Source organism: Gopherus flavomarginatus, chromosome 1, assembly GCF_025201925.1.
Source record: "Gopherus flavomarginatus isolate rGopFla2 chromosome 1, rGopFla2.mat.asm, whole genome shotgun sequence".
NCBI lineage: Eukaryota > Metazoa > Chordata > Testudines > Testudinidae > Gopherus > Gopherus flavomarginatus.
This window is the reverse complement of record NC_066617.1, coordinates 13,054,575-13,076,167: the sequence shown is the minus strand read 5'-3', so window position 1 is coordinate 13,076,167 and position 21,593 is coordinate 13,054,575. Positions and strand designations below refer to the sequence as shown.

The 21,593-nt window shown below is 46.4% G+C and overlaps 1 protein-coding gene across 1 annotated transcript in view; it reads left to right on the top strand.

Moving 5' to 3' along the window:
* The window catches only part of ITIH5 (inter-alpha-trypsin inhibitor heavy chain 5), a 71,399-nt gene extending 52,255 nt beyond the window's left edge, over positions 1-19,144 (top strand). The window contains exons 8-14 of the mRNA XM_050936822.1: positions 1,463-1,634; positions 3,653-3,962; positions 7,866-8,413; positions 8,685-8,735; positions 11,458-11,574; positions 14,570-14,947; positions 15,770-19,144. Of these exons, the coding sequence (XP_050792779.1) occupies positions 1,463-1,634; positions 3,653-3,962; positions 7,866-8,413; positions 8,685-8,735; positions 11,458-11,574; positions 14,570-14,947; positions 15,770-16,068 (1,875 nt within the window). The 3' untranslated portion in view covers positions 16,069-19,144. The remainder of the gene's footprint in view (positions 1-1,462; positions 1,635-3,652; positions 3,963-7,865; positions 8,414-8,684; positions 8,736-11,457; positions 11,575-14,569; positions 14,948-15,769) is intronic.
* The last annotated feature ends 2,449 nt before the right edge of the window (positions 19,145-21,593 follow it).

Sequence of the window (21,593 nt, the reverse complement as noted above, 5' to 3'; positions counted from 1 at the left end):
GAGGCAGCGTGGCCTACTGGACTGACAGCTGGGAACTCCCGCGTGCTATTCCCAGTCTTGATGGTGACTTGATGTAGGATATAGGCCAAATGAAGTTCTCTCTGAACCTCAGTTTCCCCATCTGTAAAAGGGTGGTAGTAATGCTTACTTACCCCCTCAGGGGTGTTAGTATTAGCTAGTGTCTGCAAAGTGCTTTAAGAATGAAAAGCAAAGATTACACCCTAGAGCAAGACATGGGACTGCAGCGTCCCCAGTGATGTGAACTCCCACCCTGCCTTTATTCTTGTAACACCTGCTATTAGGTTTCCCTCATTGTTCTAAATGCCAAGAAAACGCTCCAGGAAGTAGCGAATGTCTAGCACGTGCTGCCAGGGAGAGCTGGTCTCAGAGGTCTGGGAAAGCATTCAAACTCTTGGGTGCTTTTCTGGACCAAACCCTAAATCTGAACCTCCCATCACTGCTAAAATACAAGGGCACCATCTGATCACTGTCTCTGTGTCTATTAGTAGCATTGTCTCTGAAACAGTCATGGAATGCTTTCTGCAGAAACGTAACAGAGGATTAAATCTCAGTTATTGCCAGATTGGAAAGGGGGGAAAGAGAGAGAGAAATCATCAAAATAACATTTGGGAAGGGTTTATAAATTGGATGTGGATCAGTAGGAGGTGCTCAGGGCACCCCTCGTCTGATCCAAAGCACATTGAAGTTGATGGAAAGAGTCCCACTGATTTCGAATGGACCTTGGATCAGACCCCAGATCACCAGCTGGAGGGATGACTAAGAAATTCCATTGCAATGGGTAATTTGTTTGCAATGAAATCGCCAGCTTCAATGCAGAATTAAGAGAAATATTGGCCACACAGCTTGATGGGACATTTGTGCTCTTCAGGTTTTCTTTGTATAAAAACTCCAGGTCTGGAAATATTTGATTTCTATCACCCTGGATTACCCTATTTGTCACTCTTTTGGACAAGCTCCTTCATGAATTCTGCCAGGCTGCCCCATATGCCTGTAAATACCTGCAAAGCCACTATCCTCCCCTAAATCTCTCCTTAAAACCTACCTACGCCATGATGCCTGCAAAAGACTTGGCAGTGGTTAGGCAACGGGTGTGCAGCAGCTGCTGCCCCACTACTTATAATTGTTCCCTTGTCCCCTGTATCCAAATAGTGTCTTCTATCTTACACTTAGATTGCAAGCTTTTGGGGAGCAGGGACTGTCATTTCATTATATATTTGTCCAGCACCTAACACAGTGGGGCCCTGGCCGCTAGGTGCTACTGTAATACAAATAATAAACATCTAGGGAGTCAGGCTTATTGGCTCAGATCCTCAAAGGTATTTAGGCGCCCAACTCCCATTGGAATCAATGGGAGTTAGGTGCTGAAATATCATTGAAGATCTGGGCCCTTGCCATTAAAGCGGTGAGAATTTGACTTGTACGTTTCTTTTCTTTTCTTTAGACCAAAGATGCTCTCTTCACCATTCTCAAGGACCTAAGGCCAGAGGACCACTTCAATATTATTGGTTTTTCTGACCGAATCAAGGTCTGGCAACAGGACCATATGGTGCCAGTGACGCCAAACAACATAAGAGATGCCAAAAAGTACATCCTTAACATATCACCTACTGGAGGTAGGCTATGGAGACCTAGATGGGATTGACTTGTTCCTTTGATTAATTTACATCAGCCTGAGACCTTGCAGATCTCTCAGGGAACACCAGGTGGAATTATCAAAAGGGTTCTCAGCATTGGCCTCGCTGTCAGAGTCAATAGGAACTTTACTGTTCATTCCCCTGTTAGCAGATTTAGCCCACTGCCGAGCATATTTGAAAATCCCACCCTCTGACTTCTCATCACACAAGCTTCCCAACTATCTAAACTAGCTGTTCTCAAACTGTGGCCTACAGAGAGCTGGTTGGTCACATGGTGCTGGCTCCTTCTCCTTGTTTCCAGCTGCTAAGCAACTGTTAAGAGGCAGCTGGAGATACATTCAAGACTTTCTTAATGTTAATTTAGCATGCAAGTAGTTGCAGGAGCTGCCACAGGGATTGCAAATGGGACGAAAAGTGTCTTTGTTCCGTGTTTGACTTGCTGTTTCTACAGTGCCTAGCTCAGAGGGGTCTTGATCCATGACTAGGGATCCTAGTGCTACTGTAACAAAAAAAATAAATAATAAGCCTCTAATTGTAATAGAAGAGGAGCTATTTGGTGCAATGATCTCTCTGTTAAGCTGTGGTCCACAGTATAAATATGTTTGGGAACCCCAGTAACCTAATGTACTTCTTGGGAACCCATCATCAGTTTAATGTCTAAGCACCAAATTACCTGCACAAAGCCCTGTAAAATGATCTCTAGAAATTCTGGGAAGACAAGTGACTCCAGCTGGCCAAAGATCTGCAAGGGCTTCCCTTACTTTTCCTTATCAGCCTAAACAATGAGCATTCGTTCTAACTGATGCATTCCAAAGGAAAAATGAGCAAACAGGATGGCCTGTTGCACTGCTTGTACTAAGTAGCTAAAGAGTTCAGGAAGAGGCAGGGTGGGGCGGGGTGGGGTGGGGTGGGGTGGGGGACATGCATAGCTAAGCAATTACCAAAAGTGATTACCAAATGATCAAAGCATGTCATCCCAGAGGTATGATAGGAGAACCAAGCAAGGGCCAGCTGAGCCTGCATTTAGTGGATATGACTAATTACAGCTCAAAACAAAGGGAAATAATTAACGGCATGCCAAACTTTGAAGTTTGAAAAAAAGAGATGTATTGATTGTCTATCTCAGCAGGTGTACCATTCTGATTTGCTTCTTTAATGTGTCTGGTTTAGCAAACAGATGTTGGCTGGGTGTCTTCACATCAGTATTTGTACACCTACCTACCTACCCACAAATGAGCCCTTTACTGCAAAATTATTTTTTTGGGAAAAAATCACTGCTTTCAGTCTTCAATGCTATTTTGCTGAGTTATGGTTTAAAAAGGATACTGATAAGCATGTGGGATTTCTTTCCTCTGTTTTTGAAAAACAAGTGACACTCTGTATCTCGAGGGAACACCCTGCACCCCCATGTTCAGCCTTATAATATGATTGTGTAGTATCCAATGCAAAGTCTGTCATGTCGGGCATCTTCGGAAGGCTCATGATGCCGTATAATATGATTGTTGTTACAGTGATTTTATAGGTTGTAATTTCATGTATATAGTTATGAGGTTAAAAATGTGTCCTCATGGCTTAAAACAAGGTCAGGCTCCAAAAATCCATTTGGGGTTCTGGGTTTAGATTCCCAACTTCTAACATTCAAGACTGGAGCCAGGATTTCGCTTCAGGGCTGTCTCTTGTATTTTTAGCCTTGTTTTCCACCTCCTCTGTTGCAGTCAATGGAGTGGCAAATGTTGTATTTGTAGTGGTGCTGGTTGACAGAGAAACAGACCTGTCAAGAGGTGGAATAACAGAGCCTGCTTACGGGAACAGTACTGATTTTGAGGGAAAGGGCACATCACAATGAGTAGAACGTATCAGATGTTTGCAAGCTGTTGAAATTTTCTTGTCAGCTATTTGCACTGCACGTAGTCCAGGCTAGATGACCTCCTGAGATCCCTTCCAACTCTGATATTCTATTCTATGAAAATAAACTCTTGACTTTGCTGCATTTCCAGGTACTAATATTAATGAGGCTGTCCAGACGAGTGCAAAGCTGCTTAACAATTACATTGCTCAGAATGACATTGACGCCAGGAGCGTCTCCCTGATCATCCTCCTGACAGATGGGCGGCCCACGGTCGGGGAGACGCAGTCCTATAAGATCCTCAGCAACACCAAGGAGGCCATCCGTGAGAAATTCTGCCTTTTCACCATTGGCATTGGCAACGACGTTGACTACAAGCTTCTGGAGAGGATGTCCCTGGAGAACTGCGGCATGATGCGGCGGATCCAGGAGGAGGAGGATGCAGCTGCACCTCTAAAAGGGTTTGTTGAGCTTCACCCTGGGTGCTCTGGGGCCTTGGACAAGACTGGGTCACCTCTGTGGGCCTGGGTTTGGGGAGGAGGGACCTCAGATAAATTCACAGTAGAGACGGGCTCTAGCTGCGGATGGTGGATCTAGATTTCGGCTTTCTCAGGGAATTTGTTTATAAAGATATGATCCATCAGCAAAATGTAGGTGCCAATACAAGCCCCTCCCCCTCAAAAACTTGGAGCTGTTACAGGTTTGATGGTGGGTGAGAGGTGTTGCTCAGATAAGCCCTTACAAGTCTGGGCATGGATGGTGTCTGTATCCCAGGGGTTCTCACAACAATTTTTTTGGTGGCCTCAGAGTGCGGCCACCAACTCTTGTTGGTGGCTGCTCTGACAATTTTTCCTAAAATACTTAATTCACTTTAGGAAAAACAAATAAATATGCACATACACGTGTCTAAATCAGTGTAATTGATTTATGTAGATTTTTTTTTTGCAGACTCAATAATAAAAATAATGTACAGTTGTCTCTATTCTTTACTGACCCTAAACAGAACAGAAACACAAATAAGGTGCTTTGCATGTTCTTATCTTTTTTCTTGTTGTGGCTTTTGATTTTTTGGTTGCTTTTTTTAAAGACTTCCTAGTTACTAAGTCTGCTGGGCAAAGTGAGATTAACAAACATACAAATATCACTTTTCACAGCAGACTTACTCAGCCCAGGCAAACCTGGGGACAAATTAAGCCCTGGATGGTGAGGTGGATATGGAAGCAGCAGGGGCCAGGAGCACAGGGAGAGGCAGTGAGGACTAGGGGTGATGGGGAGGGGGTGACCTTGGGGCCAGAGCCCATCCCTGTATTGCCAGGGAATGGCGCCTGAAACCCCATGGCTGGAGCCTGCCACCTGCCACCCCAGGGCTGGAGCCTGACCCCACCAGCAGTGGGAAGGTGGTGAACTCACTGGCTGTTTGTTCCTCCAGCTTTTGTGTCTCCAGAGGTGGGCAGGGCCCAACCACTGCCGGTGGCCCTGGGGGAAGAGGCTGCTGCTTTGCCGCCCCCTACCCTCACCAAATCACTGCCCAGGGGGCTATGGCTGCAAGAAAAGTCCACAGTGGCTGCATTTGAGAAATGCTGCCCTAGCCTCTGTTTGCCATAAGCTGAGGATGGACAACAGGGGATGGATCACTTGTTCAGTTTACTGTTCAGTTCATTCCCTCTGGGGCACCTGGCATTGGCCACTGTCGGCAGACACTGGGCTAGATGGATCTTTGGTTGGACCTAGTATGGCCATTCCTATGGTTGTAGAGCTCTTTCTATGGCTGGATGGCTACTTGGGAGTTCTAACCCCCCTCAATATACAGTGTACTGTATAGTACAGCTTTGGTGCACTTCGGAACAAGGTTTTGATTTAAATTCTTTTGACAGAGATATTGCATGTGCGCCTAAATCTGAGTGGCTGGAGAACTGGGAGACACTTACATCGTGTCGCCCCAGGGTGCAAGTGGAGAAACAAGGACTTATTGCCCATTTAAATAGATGTTAGACAATGTGCAGGTGCCTCGGCACAAACAGCATCTGCTTTCTGTGAAAAATTTTGATTTGGGTTTTTTATTGAAAAATATTTCACCTCAAACCTAAATTATTTGAATTTGGAAATGCTGCAGCATAGCCTCATGGGAGTTATAGTTTGGTTGCCTCCTGTCCTCATTCACCTCAATGGGCTGGGCTCCCTGACCGGACTACATCTCCCATGATACACCATAGCCAAGGATTTTCATATAGCTTTGCCACCCCTCTTCAAGAGGGAGATCATGGTGCACCATGGGAAATGTAGCCCAACCAGGGAGCCATGCCTGTAGAGGAGAATGGGAGCATGAGTCACCCAAACGACAACCCCCATGAGGCACCGTGGCTGTATTTCTGCACCAAAAGTTATTCAGTTTTTGACCAAAATTTTTTGATGTTTGAATTTCCTCCAAATAAATGAAATTTTCCATGGGGGGAAAAATCTCCTAGTTCCCCTAGGTATCTGTAGGGGTGAGCCTGCACACCTCCAATCATAGTTGAGTTGCTCTGTTACACTATGCTTAGCAAGCTTGCCTTCTTTACCTTAATATATTGTGGAAACCCATGCACCACCTTTCCCATGGGAGTTGCACCTTAGCATGTGAAATTTGGAAAGCAGCAGCATAAGTGTCTGATCCTGAACCACTGAAAGCCGAGGGAGCTATATCAGGCTGCAAGAGCTCATCAGAGAAAAGACTTTCTTGTAAAGGCAGTGGAGTGTTGTCCAGTGGTTAGAGTAGATAAAATGGAGTCAGGATTGCTGGGTTCTCCTCCCAGCAAAGCCACTGACCCTCTGTGTGGTTTCAGGCAAGTTCCAGTGTCACTTGTGCTTTGTTTTAGTACCCTGTGGCCTGGATTGAATAATAGCACTCTTATTAACTGATGCTTCCAAAGGGCTTCGAGGTCCTTAGACTGAGGGCACTAGAGTGCTCAATACTATTCTAAAGAAGGGAACTGAAAAGTTTTTTTATAAAGAAAAAATAGAAATGTCCAAAGTCCCAGCTCTTTAACAGCCTGTATGTGCAGGCATAAAAGTCAATGACCACAAAAATAGAGCTGAAGTCAGTTCTTTGTTCGTTTATCTTTCAGTGCCTGATTTCAGGGTTCTGTGAGTCCTGCCTTGCAAGAGAAGAGGAGGCTGAGACTAAAATTCTCAAGCCTGGTAGGGAATGCAGTGCTCTCCAGGTGGCTTTAGGTCTCAGCCAGGCCATCAGTTGTAGCAGGGGAATCATGCAGCTGTAAACTCAGGTCTGGGTCCCTTTATACACACTTTTCAATCCAACCAAGTGAGAGACATTCCCAGGAATGTGGTAGGTCCTGTAAGAAAGCCCTAGATGAAACACCAATATATTATGGGTGTCTAATCTTCATAAGAACATAAGAACGACCATACTGGGTCAGACCAAAGGTCCATCCAACCCAGTATCCTGTTTTCCGACAGTGACCAATGCCAAGTGCCCCAGAGGGAGTGAACCTAACAGGTAGTGATTAAGTGATCTCTCTCCTGCCATCCATCTCCACCCTCTGACAAACAGAGGCTAGGGACACCATTCCTTACCCATCCTGGCTAATAGTCATTGATGGTCTTAACCTCCATGAATCTATCTACTTCTCTTTTAAACCCTGTTATAGTTCTAGCCTTCACAACCTCCTCAGGCAAGGAGTTCCACAGGTTGACTGTGCACTGCGTGAAGAAGAACTTCCTTTTATTTGTTTTAAACCTGCTGCCCATTAATTTCATTTGGTGGCCCCTAGTTCTTATATTATGGGAACAAGTAAATAACTTTTCCTTATTCACTTTCTCCAAATCACTCATGATTTTATATACCTTTATCATATTGCCCCTTAGTCTCCTCTTTTCCAAGCTGAAAAGTCTAGCCTCTTTAATCTCTCCTCATATGGGACCCATTCCAAACCCCTAATCATTTTAGTTGTCCTTCTTTGAACCTTTTCGAATGCCAGTATATCTTTTTTTGAGATGAGAAGACCACATCTGTACACAGTATTCAAGATCTAGTGGAAGCCATCCTGACTCTCGTAGAATCATAAAACAAATAGTGCTGAGATCTTCCCCTTCGAGGCCTCCTGTATCAGAGGAGATCATGTGGAATACAGCCATTAGATCCTAGCAAAGGATCCATGCTCAAAGAACCAGGGAAAGGCAACCTCCTACTAACATGCCTCTGATATTACCTTGGGGGAATATCCCACTTCAAGTGCAAATTCAACACTGTGTGTGTGTGTGTGTGTGCGCGTGTGTGTGTGTACACCCCTGCGTACATGTACCCGTGTGTGCATATGAGTACCTGGCTGAAAACACTAACCTGTGGGAAATGTGACTTGTTTCAGGCTCTATGACGAGATAGGGACGCCCCTTCTCTCTGACATCCGGGTTGATTATCCCAAAGACAGCGTGGAGCAGGTCACTCAGAACCTTTTCCCCAACTACTTCAATGGGTCCGAAATTGTCATTGCCGGGAAGCTCATCGAACACAACTCGGGCAAGCTCCATGTGGAGGTGACGGCCAGTAATGCCAACAAGTACATTCTCCTGAAAACCGATGTGGCCATAAACGCCCCAAGCAAGAATGACATCAGGGGCTCTCCTGGCATGGAGGATGGCAAAGAGGCTCAGAATTATGCTGAAAGGGCATGGAGCTATCTCACCATCAAGGAGCTGCTGACTTCCTGGCTGAAGAGTGATGACAGTGAGGAGAGGGAACACTTGATGGATAAAGCCAAGTCATTGGCCCTGACCTACAACTTCATCACCCCCTTCACCTCCCTGAAGATGAAGGAGTTAAAGGCAGACCGGCCTAAGGAGGATCATGCCAGTCCTTCTACTGAGGGCACTGGGGAAAGAGTGCAGAGTTTGCAAGGACCCAAAGCACCACCAGGTACAAACAAGCGCTGTAATAATTGGACACATTCCTTTGAAACAGGCACCTCTCAAAATTGATATCATTAGAAAGGATTGTCTAGTGGTTAAAGCACAGGACTGGGAGGTAGGAGACTGGGATTATAATCCTTGCTTTGCTAATGACTCAATGTGTGTCCTTGAGCTAGTCACATAATTTCTCTGAGCAGTGTTTTGGGAACATTGTTGTAACATTGCTTAGTCTGTTATTGTACCTGTAACTCTGGCTGCTTTCTCTTCCTCACTTCTAGGTGTACCCAAGCAACCAGACAAACAAAGAATTAAAATATCCAGAACGTCAGGTCAGTGTCTATTTCCCAGTTCTATATACTTTGTAACTGAAGATAAACAACAGTTGGTTTACAAAAGCCACAACTCTTACTGCCTTTGGCATTCACCCTCCCGGAGCAAACCAGCTGTCATAAACAGATAAGTAAGAGTTAATAGAACAGAAGTACTTCATCTCTCTTTTGCCTGTAAAGGGTTAACAAGATCAGTGAGCCAGGCTGTCACCTGACCAGAGGACCAATCAGGGGACAGGATACTTTCAAATCTTGAGGGAGGGAAGTTTGTGTGTGTGCTGTTAGTTTTTAGTTTTTGTTCAATCTGGAGGCTCAGAGGGACCAGATGTGGAACCAGGTTTCTCTCCAGTCTCTCTGATACAGGCTCTTATAAGTTCAAAATAGTGAGTACTAGGTAGATAAGGCGAGTTAGGCTTGTAGACTCATAGACTCTAGGACTGGAAGGGACCTCGAGAGGTCATCGAGTCCAGTCCCCTGCCCTCATGGCAGGACCAAATACTGTCTAGACCATCCCTAATAGACATTTATCTAACCTACTCTTAAATATCTCCAGAGATGGAGATTCCACAACTTCCCTAGGCAATCTATTCCAGTGTTTAACTACCCTGACAGTTAGGAACTTTTTCCTAATGTCCAACCTAAAACTCCCTTGCTGCAGTTTAAGCCCATTGCTTCTTGTTCTATCATTGGAGGCTAAGGTGAACAAGTTTTCTCCCTCCTCCTGATGACACCCTTTTAAATACCTGAAAACTGCTATCATGTCCCCTCTCAGTCTTCTCTTTTCCAAACTAAACAAACCCAATTGTTTCAGCCTTCCTTCATAGGTCATGTTTGTTTTCTTTATTTGCAAATGTGTATTTGGCTGGAAGGAGTTCAAATTGGTATTTTGCTGAAAAGATTTTAATTTGTACTTGTATACTTAGGCTGGGAGGGTATTCCCAGTGTCTGTAGCTGAAAGACCCTGTAACATATTCCATCTTAAATTTACAAAGATAATTTTTACTGTTTTTCTTTCTTTAATTAAAAGCTTTTCTTGTTTAAGAACCTGATTGTTTTTTTATTCTGGTGTGAGATCCCAGGCGACGGGGTCTGGATCCACCAGGGAATTGGTGGAGAGAAAGGAGGGAAGGGGGAGAGAGAGGTTATTTTCTCTCTGTGTTAGGATTACTTTCTCTCTCACGGGGAGTCTGGGAGGGGGAAAGAGGAGGAGGGGGGAAGGTGAATTTTCCTCTCTTTTAAGATTCAAGGAGTTTGAATCACAGTAATCTTCCAGGGTAACTCAGGGAGGGGAAACCTGGGAGAGGCAATGGGGGGAAAGGGTTTACTTTCCTTGTGTTAAGATCCAGAGGGTCTGGGTTTTGGGGGTCCCCGGGCAAGGTTTTGGGGGGACCAGAGTGTACCAGGCACTGGAATTCCTGGTTGGTGGCAGCGCTACAAGTACTAAGCTGGTAATTGAGCTTAGAGGAATTCATGCTGGTACCCCATCTTTTGGATGCTAAGGTTCAGAGTGGGGAATTATACCATAACACCAGCAAAGATCCTATTCATCTGATTAAAACCAGTAATTTGGAAGAAAAAAGAAAAAAAGAGAGAGGATCAGTAATTGCTAAAATTTAGTGAGGGGACTAATTAGGAGGCACAGCAGGGTGGTATATTAGGAAGACATAAGTGCATTATTTAAAACAGACAGTTCATTTTAGGGATCATAAGGGGTTTATTTCAATATTTTAGTGTCACAATAACTTGATTTTCAAAATAATGTTGCTGAAATGTTAAAAGCCAGTAAAAAATGTCAAAACGTTTTCATAATATTTTTAATTGTTTTTTTGACCATCCTTTAAAACATTAAATAGACCTAAACCAAGACCCTAGATCTGAATTTCACCAGACACCAAAGAAGGTCACACTTAGCTCTGAAGTTCACAGCTCAGGCCAATCTCTGTATGGCTGTGTTCCACCAGCTGGCGCTGCAGGAGTGGATCACTTGCTGTGGGGGAAATCTATCTGCTACTGCATCAAATTAATATTGATGGGCAGGAGGACTTGCCCAAACTCAATTGTTAACATTCATTGTGCCTGATGTTAATGCTAATCCTAGGGCTGATCAAAAGTTGTCGCTCTGAACTGTTTATTGATAGAAAATTGGGTTTTGGACTAAACAAAAAGTGGCTACTTCCCATGGAAAAATTTTGATTTTTTTCATCAAAAAACTGAACACTCAAAACATTTTCAGCTGAAAAAAGAAATGTTTTAATTCTGTAATGCTGTCATGGTGCCTTATGGGAGTTGTCATTTGGGTGCCTCACACACCTATTCTCCATGGACCAGGATCACATCTCCTATGATGCACCATGACTGTGCAGCTGCCGCATTGCATGGCAGCCCTTCACCAAGAGGAGAAACTGTGGTGCATCATGGAAGATGTAGTCCAGCCAAGGAGCCTGGCCTATAGAGGAAAATAGGGGTATGAGGCACCTGAACTACAACTCCCATGAAGTACGGTGGAAGCACATCAGAAATGAAATATTTTGGTTTTTGACTTTTCACCAGAAACTGCACATTTTTGTCGGGGAACAAAACCAGCTATCCCTAAAGCCTTTAAAAATGTGCCAGTAGATCTTGAAGAAAACAGAGACAAGGCTCTTTCAGACCTGTTTTGTGAGATTGCATTGGTATTCCATGAACGTCTCTTACCTTTGCTCTCCTTTTCATGTCTTCTCAGCGGATGGAGACCCTCACTTTGTCATTGATTTCCCCTCCAGCAAGCTAGCTGTCTGCTTCAATATTGATGGACAACCAGGGGACATTCTCAGACTGGTCTCCGATCATAATGAGTCTGGTAAGACAATGGGGAATTCTGTTGGGGCTACCCCAGCAGCTGCTGCACTGGGGAAAGTTGAGCTGCAGGTAGCAGTCCTACAGTGAAAATACTTAGCAACAAGGTGATTTATGCATTAAACTTACAACAAGCCAGAGAGGAAGGAAGACACTGTCACCATTTTACAAATGGGGAGATGGAGGTGTAACCCACACACCTTCTGGGTGTGGTGTTCTGTCCCAGCCAGTGGCACCGAGACCACTTAAAGAGAGAGATAAACAATGAGTCTGCTCTACAACCTTAGCTCTCAGCCAGTTGGCTTTTAGCTCATGCAATAGAGGCTCATGCACTAAGCTCCAGAGGTCCTGGGTTTGATCCCACCCACTGACAACCAGGATCTGTCAGTGTTACAGAGGCGCACATGAGATCTTAGTGGCTGTCTATGGCTTAGCACCAATCACATGCAGAATCTGCTGAGGAGTGCCCAAACTTTGCCCAACCCATGGCTCCATTGGCAGGAGGCCAGGAGCTGCAGCCACTTCATGTCTATGGAACAGATTGCCACCACCCCATATATTTAATATGGAGATGGGGACCATGGAAATACAAAGACTCAGAATGCAATGCTCCAGCTTGATCTGAGCAAGCAGCACCTGTTAGGTAAGACATGTGGTCTGTATGCTGTACTTGACTACAGCTGGAGCAGGCAAAGCAAAATAAATGGCCATATTGAGTTTTAGATGCTAAACCTGTGGTGCTGACATGAACCAACAGCCTTCCACTGTTAGAGATTATGCTAGGGCTCTGCCCTCCCCCCTTTTCTCCACCTGCAGGTTTCACTAACTGATTCCTCTTCCGTAGCCCACTGGTTGCAAAGTTGCTGAATGCAACCACAGGATAGCAGAATCTTCTTGGCAGACTGGGATGGACAGCTCTTGTATCTGACCTAATTATTAGCATTTAACTGCATACTGCTTACTTAGGGGGCTGGCAGTGTTCCGTGCTAAGTCCCTGTCAAACTGCAGTAAAAGGGTCCCTGAGCAATGAGGTGGTTAATGACTGTTTGTTTTAAAGGAGGGTCTATAGTAATTGGACTAAAACAGTTTTTGTCTCTGGATCAGTCCTGAGAAAGCTAAACCCCAAACGATCAAGCCCTCTGCATTGCATAGGCCCGTGTTGACCCCTGACTGCCCAAAATTCAGATCTGATCTGGAATTCCTAAGCAACATGGTTAGTAAGTGGATTATTTGCAAAGCAGGAAAGCCGTGGACTGGGGGTAGAGGCGTGAAAACCAAAGACAATATGAAAGTCTGTCTGACAAGGAAAAAACGAAACAAAACAAAGTCACCAGAGAGCTATTTCATGTGGCACTTTTGTTGCATTGGCCCAACTTCCCTGTCCCATCTGTGTCCAGCCCCTGTATGCTTCAGTATAAACCAAACCCCTGGCAGACAGACCACCAGCTTCCTTCACCGGCTATGTTGGCTGTTTTTTTGTGGCTTGAGAGGAGCGTACACTTGAGGGAGAACAGTGTCGCCCAGGTTCAAATAAATGGCAGCTAAGTGTATGGAGATAGCAATGAGAGTTTCTCCTGTGACTGTGAGATAGGGAGCTTTTCACCTCTGCACTGATGGTGCGAGGCCAGTCGTGATCCTCCATTGTTACCATCTGAGGGTGGTGTCTGCCATTTTGCAGAGAAATGAAAGTGACGTCACGTTGGCCAGTTCCCCCAGCCCTCCATCTGTTCTGACCCCACTCAGTCTCAGCTGCACTCCCCCTTCATCTCTTCACCCCCCTTCCAAGGCCAGGTGCAGCAGGGAGGGAGTTGCAGAGGAGCTGGCCCATTGCTCACAGGTGGGGAAGGGAGAAAAGGGTGTGGAGCAGCCCTCAGCTGCTGGGCTTTTTCCGCTCCCTTGCCCCTCTATGAGAACAGTGCGGGCTCCTGAGGGGAGAGGGAGAGAGCGCTGCCTCCTCCAGTAGTCCTGATTGGCTGCTTATACCCCAGGAGGTGGGGCAAAAGCAGTCAGTTAGAAGGAAAGTTTCCCTTAGGCCGGGAAGCGTGCCCCTCAGCATCCAGGCTCAAGTTGCAGAATTCTGCAACCCCTTTGAGCCAGGCACACTGTAAGCATGGCCTCCCACCGCCACCTGTGGCTTCTCCGGGGCAGAATTGAGACACGCTGGAAGGGCAGAGTGGGAGAAGCGTGTATAACCCACTGGAGTTACAGGTGCCTCTCTGTGCCGGTGCTCAGAGACTATGAGTCTGGTGCTGTCCCACTGAGGGGCCTTTCGCTCAAGCTGTAGAAGTTGTGCTTTTAGCCCTGGGAGTCTTGGTTCAATCCCTGGCATGTTGGCCAAGATGGCGTCCATCACATTTCTGCTGCTGTCGCCTGTGTTGGACCTTTTCTGGCCTTAGGCAGCAGGGCTTCAGGGCTCTTGGACCATAAGCTCTCATCATTGCCACATTAGGTGTCCTGCAGCTTACAGAGAATGACCCACAGCCCTGACACCTATAGAGCAGTGGTATTAGGCCAGATCCAATTCCTCTCTTACCAGAAATAACTCTGTCCCATGGTCCTGTGCAGAATGGGATTAGACCCATGCTGGTTAACACTCTGTGTGACTGAGCAGGGTTCTAGGATGGTGTTTGTCAAAGCAAGCCATCGCCTACCTGCCCTAGAGAGATGATAATGCAGTTTTCATGCTAACACAGTGCTCAAGGAAAATATCCTCTCTCACACTGAGCAGGGCAATGGTGGCAGAATTCTGCTAATAGATCGGGGCCTGTTTTCAAACTTGGATGTCCAAATATGCAGTTAGGGGCTTAATTTGCAAATCTAGTTTGGAAATTTTGGCCCCATTGTTTTAAACAAGATGGTAGCTGGGAGAACTAGGATCCCAGCTGAGTGGTACTTCAGTGTCCACTCAAAATGAGGTTTTCATTATACATGATCCACTGCAGCAGCTTGGAGCAGTTCATTCACTCACATTTCAAACCGCTGGTTCTTTTCTCTAAAAGGCGTAACTGTGAACGGGCAGTTAATTGGAGCCCCGGCTCCTCCCAATGGCCACAAGAAACAACGGACCTACTTCAGCACCATCACGATCCTCAGCAATAAGCCAGCGCGATCCTACGTCGAGATCACACCCACCAAGGTCATCTTGGATGATGGGGAAAGACTCATTTTGCCATGTGACCGGAGTGCCACAGTGGGGAGCCGTGGCCTTGAGGTGTCTATCTTTGCCAATTCCAATGTCACCGTGGCAATACAAGGCACAATCAGCTTCGTCATCCTGATCCACCAGTACAAGAATCCTGCCCCCTACCAGAGGAATCACCTGGGATTCTACATTTCCAACAGTAAAGGGCTTTCCCCTCAATCCCATGGACTGCTAGGTAGGTGTCACGCTCTTTCAGTTGTAACCCGTAGCAAACTGTTTATGACTGAGATGGGTGAGATAGGAGAAGTGACTATTTCAAAGGGGTGTGAGGGACAGAGGCAGGAGGTGGTGGGCCTAGAGGAATGGGATGGGTCAGCTGAGAAGTCGGATTCTTGCCTTGAGCCAGTCATGACCAACTTTTCTGCCATCAGAAACCCTTAATGTCCTCACCCCTCTGTTCTCCATGTGACCCATCTCCTTAGTGTATCTATCAATTGTAATTACATGGCCCCATTACTATAATATCTGAGCACCTCACAGATTTTAAGATATTTATCCTCACAACACCCCTGTGAGGTAGGGAAGTGCTATTTGCGCACTGGGGAACTGAAGCCTAAACAACAAGGGACTTGACCAAGGTCATACAGGAAGCCTGTGGCAGAGCAGAGAATGGCCTCCTGAGTTCCAGGCTGGTGCCCTAATCATCTCACTCTTCTTCCTAGATTTGTGGGTATAAAACAAATGATGTTACCCTCCAGTGGGGAACAGGAGGCTCTCTGCTAGTGGCCGTTCAAGAAGCAGTTTCCAAGCTTTATTTGCCAAGGCCTGTGTTTCTGGAGGTGAAGAAGGAGCAGAGTTCTAGTCGCAGTTCCCTGTTTGTGGGTGTGAGACTAACATAAGAATTGTAGCACGTAGCTTCTTTCCACCAGGGAATCCCTTCAGAATCCCCAGAGCCATTAAAACCTGGTAATTTGGCTGCCGCTTTGGAGACCCCCTTAAAAGACTCTGTCACAAACCAAAGCGCTGCTTTAGGAGTAAGTTTAATCTTTCCTTGCAGGTCAGTTCTTGTACCATGAAGTCAAACTTACCCAGACCCCTCTGGGTGGAAGTCCCCAGCTGGTCAGTCAGAACTCAACTGAACAGCCAAACCCGAGACCAGTGAACATGCTAAAAGTGAAAGGTAGGCTGGTTCCTGTCATGTGGAAGCAGAGGAAGATCTACAACGGCGAACAGGAGGTCGATTGCTGGTTTGCCAAGAACAATGCAGACAAACTGATCGATGGAGACTATAAGGATTATCTTGCTGCTCATCCCTTCGACACAGGAACCAGCTTCGGGGTGGCTAACAGACTTTAAGGCCGATCACTGGTTGCATCAGCAGACTCAACAACAATAACTCTGCGGGCGGTTCTTACTTTTTTTAGTGTCAAAGAAACAAATCTTTTCCCTTTGGAAATCAGCTTCCCCTCTTCTGTGCTGGCAGGTCATGGTGCTGAGGGGGAGGTTCGTGTTAAAGTGCTGTCCTGGCGGGCCACGAGGGAGAGGGCGAGGTATGTCAGATTTAGCAGTACAGAAAGATACAGGTGTAAAACTAAATGCCTCAGTTGATCTGCGCAATACCCACCAGTGTCTGGCTAAGGTCAGAAATAAGTCATACAACATAACCTTCCTTTGGTGGGATAACATGACATGAGGTACCTGCTGTGAAAACTACCTGCGGCAGACATGCTTTTAGGGAAGGCATCCCACAAAGGAAAGCCCATGGTCATGAGAGGGTTAATGAACAACACAGACCCAGTGAGTCACATCAGGGCATTGGTTGCTTGGCTATCCAGACACCTGTTGAATGTGGTGTTAAGTGTGACAGTGGGAGCCTCTAGCCACCAGAGAGGCTCACTAGTGATATACACCCTCATGAGGTGTCTTGCTGTTAGAATATGGGAACATCCTAAAAAAAGCAGTGATGGTGGTGTAACTTCCACCCCGTGTAGCCTCTTGATTAAATGTTTCAATCCAGGGTCTTCTCCTGTCTCAGAAAGGAAGGCGGCTCCAACCCGCACCACAGCTGCTTGATCATAGCACTCGGCACCCATTCTATTTAGTAGAAGCTTCGTTAAATTCTCTGGATAGGAACAGTCAGCCAGGCTCCAAATCCATTGACCACAAAACAGTCCCAGCTCTTGTACTGAAATACAAACCCCACATAACTGTTACAGTTGGGGCCCACGTAAAAGGGGACGAGTCGTATGGCGGTATGTGAGCTTTAGCCGTTCCCGAACCCCAAATGCTTCTCACCTGACACTCCTCGTCGCTGCTTCCGTGCAACGAAGGTGATTGGTGACACGAAGTTGTAAAATGGGCCATTAAACAGATACGCACGCTGCAGGTGTGTGAAAGCTGAGAGGCCACTCAAGAGGATTTTGCCAACCCAAAATGTAGAGACTGATCTATTTTAAAGCGAGACATCATTAAATAATGCTGTGCATCAACCTCCAGGGAGAGCCCTTATTAGAAAAGTCTGCTAGAGAGGACATCAGCAGACATGAAGACATATGTGCACGGGAGGCTAGAACTGAACTAAAGTTTATTGTATCTCCCCAGGGGTCAAAGGGAAGGGGTGAAAGCACCTTAAGCAGCCAAATGATATCTAGGTGTTAGCAGAGCACTGAAGAACTGCTTTGGCCTAGAGGAAATAGACTAACTCAGAACTGATATTTGTATATTTAAACATTATAATCACAGCTGGAGTCTAGGACGTTTCACCCACAGCATCCTTGTCCATGTAGAAACCACCACTCCCTAACGCTGTATTGGGAAGCAGCATTGAGCTAGCAGCATTGCTCAGTATAGATCTGTCAGTCAGGGATGTGATGAGGGGTGATCCCTGACTGATGTGGTTGGGGCGACAGAAGCCTATAGCATAGCCAGAGCTATACCAGCAAAACTGTGCATTTACTAGAGTAGTTTGTTTCACTCCTGGTGGGTGGCTTTACTACACTGGTCCTATTGGGTTCTGGGAATTGGGCGGGCATGAGCCCACCCACTGCTAAAGGCCATTCCTCCAGCCTTTGGGGAAGATGCACAAGGTCCAGGAACTCAAATTATTACAGGGGACAACCAAAAATGTAACAGGGGCAGGTGCGAAGGTCAAAGGGTCAAACAAAGGTCAAAGGGGATACCGAGCAGAGGACAGCGCCCACTGCTCCTCAAAGGTGTCGGGATCCAGAGGAAGCCGCCCAGAGGAACTTTGCCCAGATACATGAGCAAAGGCAGGATCAGAAATGGGCCCTACCATCTCAGGAAACCCCTCAGCCCTTGCCCCGGTCTTATACTTTGGTCATCACCAGGAGGTGGTTGACGAGGAGGTTCCACGACTCTCTGGATCCACGGATAGGGTGTGAGTATATGAAAAGGTGAGGGGAAAAGTGCAGCCTGGAAGGTAGAAGGATGGTCAGGAGGAGCCGGAACAGGGGCTGCAACCCAGCGCACTCCAAGTCTATGTGCGCCAGGGTCTCCCTCACACCGCAAAAGAGACGGGTGACAGGGACGGGGGTGAACCATGCCAAGTACATGCCTGTGCTCAGTATAGCTGTGTCCACACCATAGTACTTGGCCAGCATAGTAACCTGGGAGTCCCATAAAGCCCTAGTGTAGATATGTTTTGAGGCTACCGCACTGGGCACGGCGCTCTAAGGAAACAATCCTCTCAAAAGAGCAATTAGCAGACACTGCGGAAGCGTCTTGGGTGCTGCCTTTCTCCTAAGCAGTAAGCACAGTGTTGGTTAGCAGGCCATGGCTAAACCAGGCTAAGCTTAGCCAGCACCAGTTTAGCACCCATGAACAGGAAGTGCTACGGGGAGGGGAATCTTGCAGAGGATGGGAAATGGTGCCAGTTAAACTGGCTGCTTACCCTGAAAACGTATGGTGACAAACCACGGTTGACTGACTCCTGCACTGACTTGACTATTTTAATTGCAGCAAGCGACTTGGATGTTGATCACGTAAGAAACATTGCTGAACTCATCAGACACCTTTGGACTGTGGTTATTGCCACGGGATTTCCCTGGGTTTGCACTCTTGAGCTCCCCGCACCCATATTTCAGCTCTTTAGAGGCAGAGTTTGTGTTTTCTACATGGTGCTGACTTGTTCAAACACCCGTTCCCTTTGAGGGCAGCTTAGCTAGGGCAGGTGTAGGGTTTTATTCCATCATACACACCCTTCTGCTCCCTTTCTGTACATAAATCTGTACTGCTAAAGCTTCGAGTGCATCACACGTTTCCCCCACCCCATTATGGACATATTATATCAGTTGACACCAAAAGGATGAACTCTTAACCCCATAGCTATAGGGAGCACTTACAACAGCACAGTTGAGTTTTGGTCAGTGCGGATCCAGTTATCATGTTTCACAATAAATATATGTTACAGTGACCATGGAGGTGATGTTTTTATTTGGCATGAAGTAGCAGGCACTTGGTTGAACCTGTTGTGAGACTAAGGTTGTGCATGTGTTTTATGTTGCTGGATAGGGGAAGCAGCAGCTCCATCAAATATCAGGTGGTTGATTACAATGGCCTTTGTGACCTCAATGGAGATGCTTAAAAATCAGTAGCAGCCTCTGGCTTAGAGAGAGATACAAACAATAGATGTCAGTCTTGCCCTTGAGTGGTGGAAGGTTGGTCCAGTGGTTAGAGAACTAGCCACAGACATGGGAGACTTCTTCAAGTCCCAGCTCCAACTTCCTCAGCGCCCTCAGGAAAGTCCTTTGGGAAGCTAAGACACAGAGGCGCTATCTGCAAGATGAGCATAATGGTACTTCCCTGCTTCCCAGAGGTGTTCCAGTCTATACAGGTTCTTCTACCACTCATCACCATAGTATCTTAGTGCCTTGCAGTAGTGCCACAGGTGACGTGACTAACAGCTATCCCAGCCACCCAGTGAGAGGAGCGGGTGCAGTGAGTTGGATTTTTTCAAAATTGTTTTCTATACAATGATTGAGGTTCTCAGAGCTGACAGTAATTTAAGTAGCATAGATTTGAGTGGAGCAGGATGGGACCTAGGATAGCACTGATTGCAAGTCCTAGATTCTCCTCTGAATCGAGAGCTTCTGAAAGGCACCACAGTGTCCGGGTATCTCTTACTATTTCCCTGCCATTGCGGGGACCTCGGGCACTGGTGCACCTCAGTCGCTCCCATTCTCTGCCTGTGGCACAGAACAGTCTGGTCTCCTGAGGGCTGTGATAGTTGGTCTGAGGGCACAGCAAGTCAGGACATTCTGCAGTTCTGGTGGGAACATCCAGGGGTCCCTGCTTCTGCCCCTGCGGTTAGAGCCTCTGGCTCTCCCAAGGCCACTTGGTGGGGACAGGGGGCAAAAGGGAGGCACCTGTATCCTAGTTCTCCCAGTGACATACCTACCTATCAGCTGCAGGCGGTCTTTCACCTGTGACACTGCACATCCTTGGAAGTCCCATGGCTGAAGACATGGGCAGGTATTTTACCTTGCATGCAGTGTAGACTTTAAAAGAACATGAGGGGAGCACAGGGGCCTGGCCTTTTCAACACTGGGCTGTTTTCACCCATTCTTACTTAATGAGTGACATGAAATGTTTGTAAAGTCTTGGTCCAGGCCCTTCTGCAGCCCAGAAATTGGGCCTTTTTGCCAACTTAGCCACCCAACTGCAAGTTTCCCACTGAGGGGTGTGAAACTTCGATTTTACTCACCCTCGCAAATACCCAGCTAGCCAAGCCGTTTAGAATGGCCAGTGCTTGAGGATTTGTTCCAAGAGCAGTATAGTTGGATAAGAAAAAGAAAAAAGGGTCATTCGGATCATGTTAGTAAGAAATTCAAAAAGCCTCCCATTTCAAGACATTTGGAATACTGTGCACGGCTCCATTTGTAACCCCTTGTTTCAAATTTAGCCAAGCACGGCTTGTTCGGTGAAAGCTACGCGATTCTTAGGATTTGTATCTAGCAGCAGAGTTTAAAAATTCTTCACATCCTCTTGGGGCAAAATGTTTTTAAGAAAGGTTCCAAAATCCTTTATGCTTCTACAGAAGGACTTGCATAAATGAAGGCTGAGTTTGCCACAAGCTGAGGTGTAAATCTACCGCTAGACTGCCATGCACGAAGTTCTCATTTGGACACTGCTGCTGCACCCCAGTTCCCAAGTGCCCTTTAATCTACTCTGCTTTGAAATGAGATCGATTAACATGTACCAGGGCACTATTAGTACACGACCACAGGCTCCACCTAGCTTGCCTTGAACCAAGTACTCATTTAGACAAACCCTAATTGACCTATAACTCAAAAGGGCTGAGCGCTAGATAGCTCCCAGTGAAGGCACTAGGCTCTGCAGGTGGGCGCATTTTGAGAAGTGTCTCATCAAATGTGTGGAGGGTGTGATTTGAAGCCCTGTCTCTCCCTTGAAGTCAATGGGTTTTGGATCACAAATTTTTTTCAGCAGCATAAATATTTCTATTCTTATACCACCCATTATTACATGGTCCTGCCTTGAGTGCAGGGGACTGGACTAGATGACCTCTCAAGGTCCCTTCCTGTCCTACATTTCTAGGATGCTTGGATTACTGTAGAATCTGAATGCCTTCCAGTTATGCATTAAGCAACTTGATTAAAATCAATCATGTGCAGTTCATTCTCTCTTCCTCTCCTGTGGGGGAGAATTGTGCATGCAATGGAATGTTTTGGTAGGGTGCACACGCTGATCTGTGTTCATGGTAGGCTGAAGGGTGCCTTGCACTTGGAGCAGAAGGTGGCAAGGTTTGGGCCAGTGCATAGGTCCTTCCTGAGAGAGTTTGTTCTACAGGTGTTAGACCAACCCCTGGGAAAGCGGTCTCCTGCACAGATGGACTTTCCTGTTTA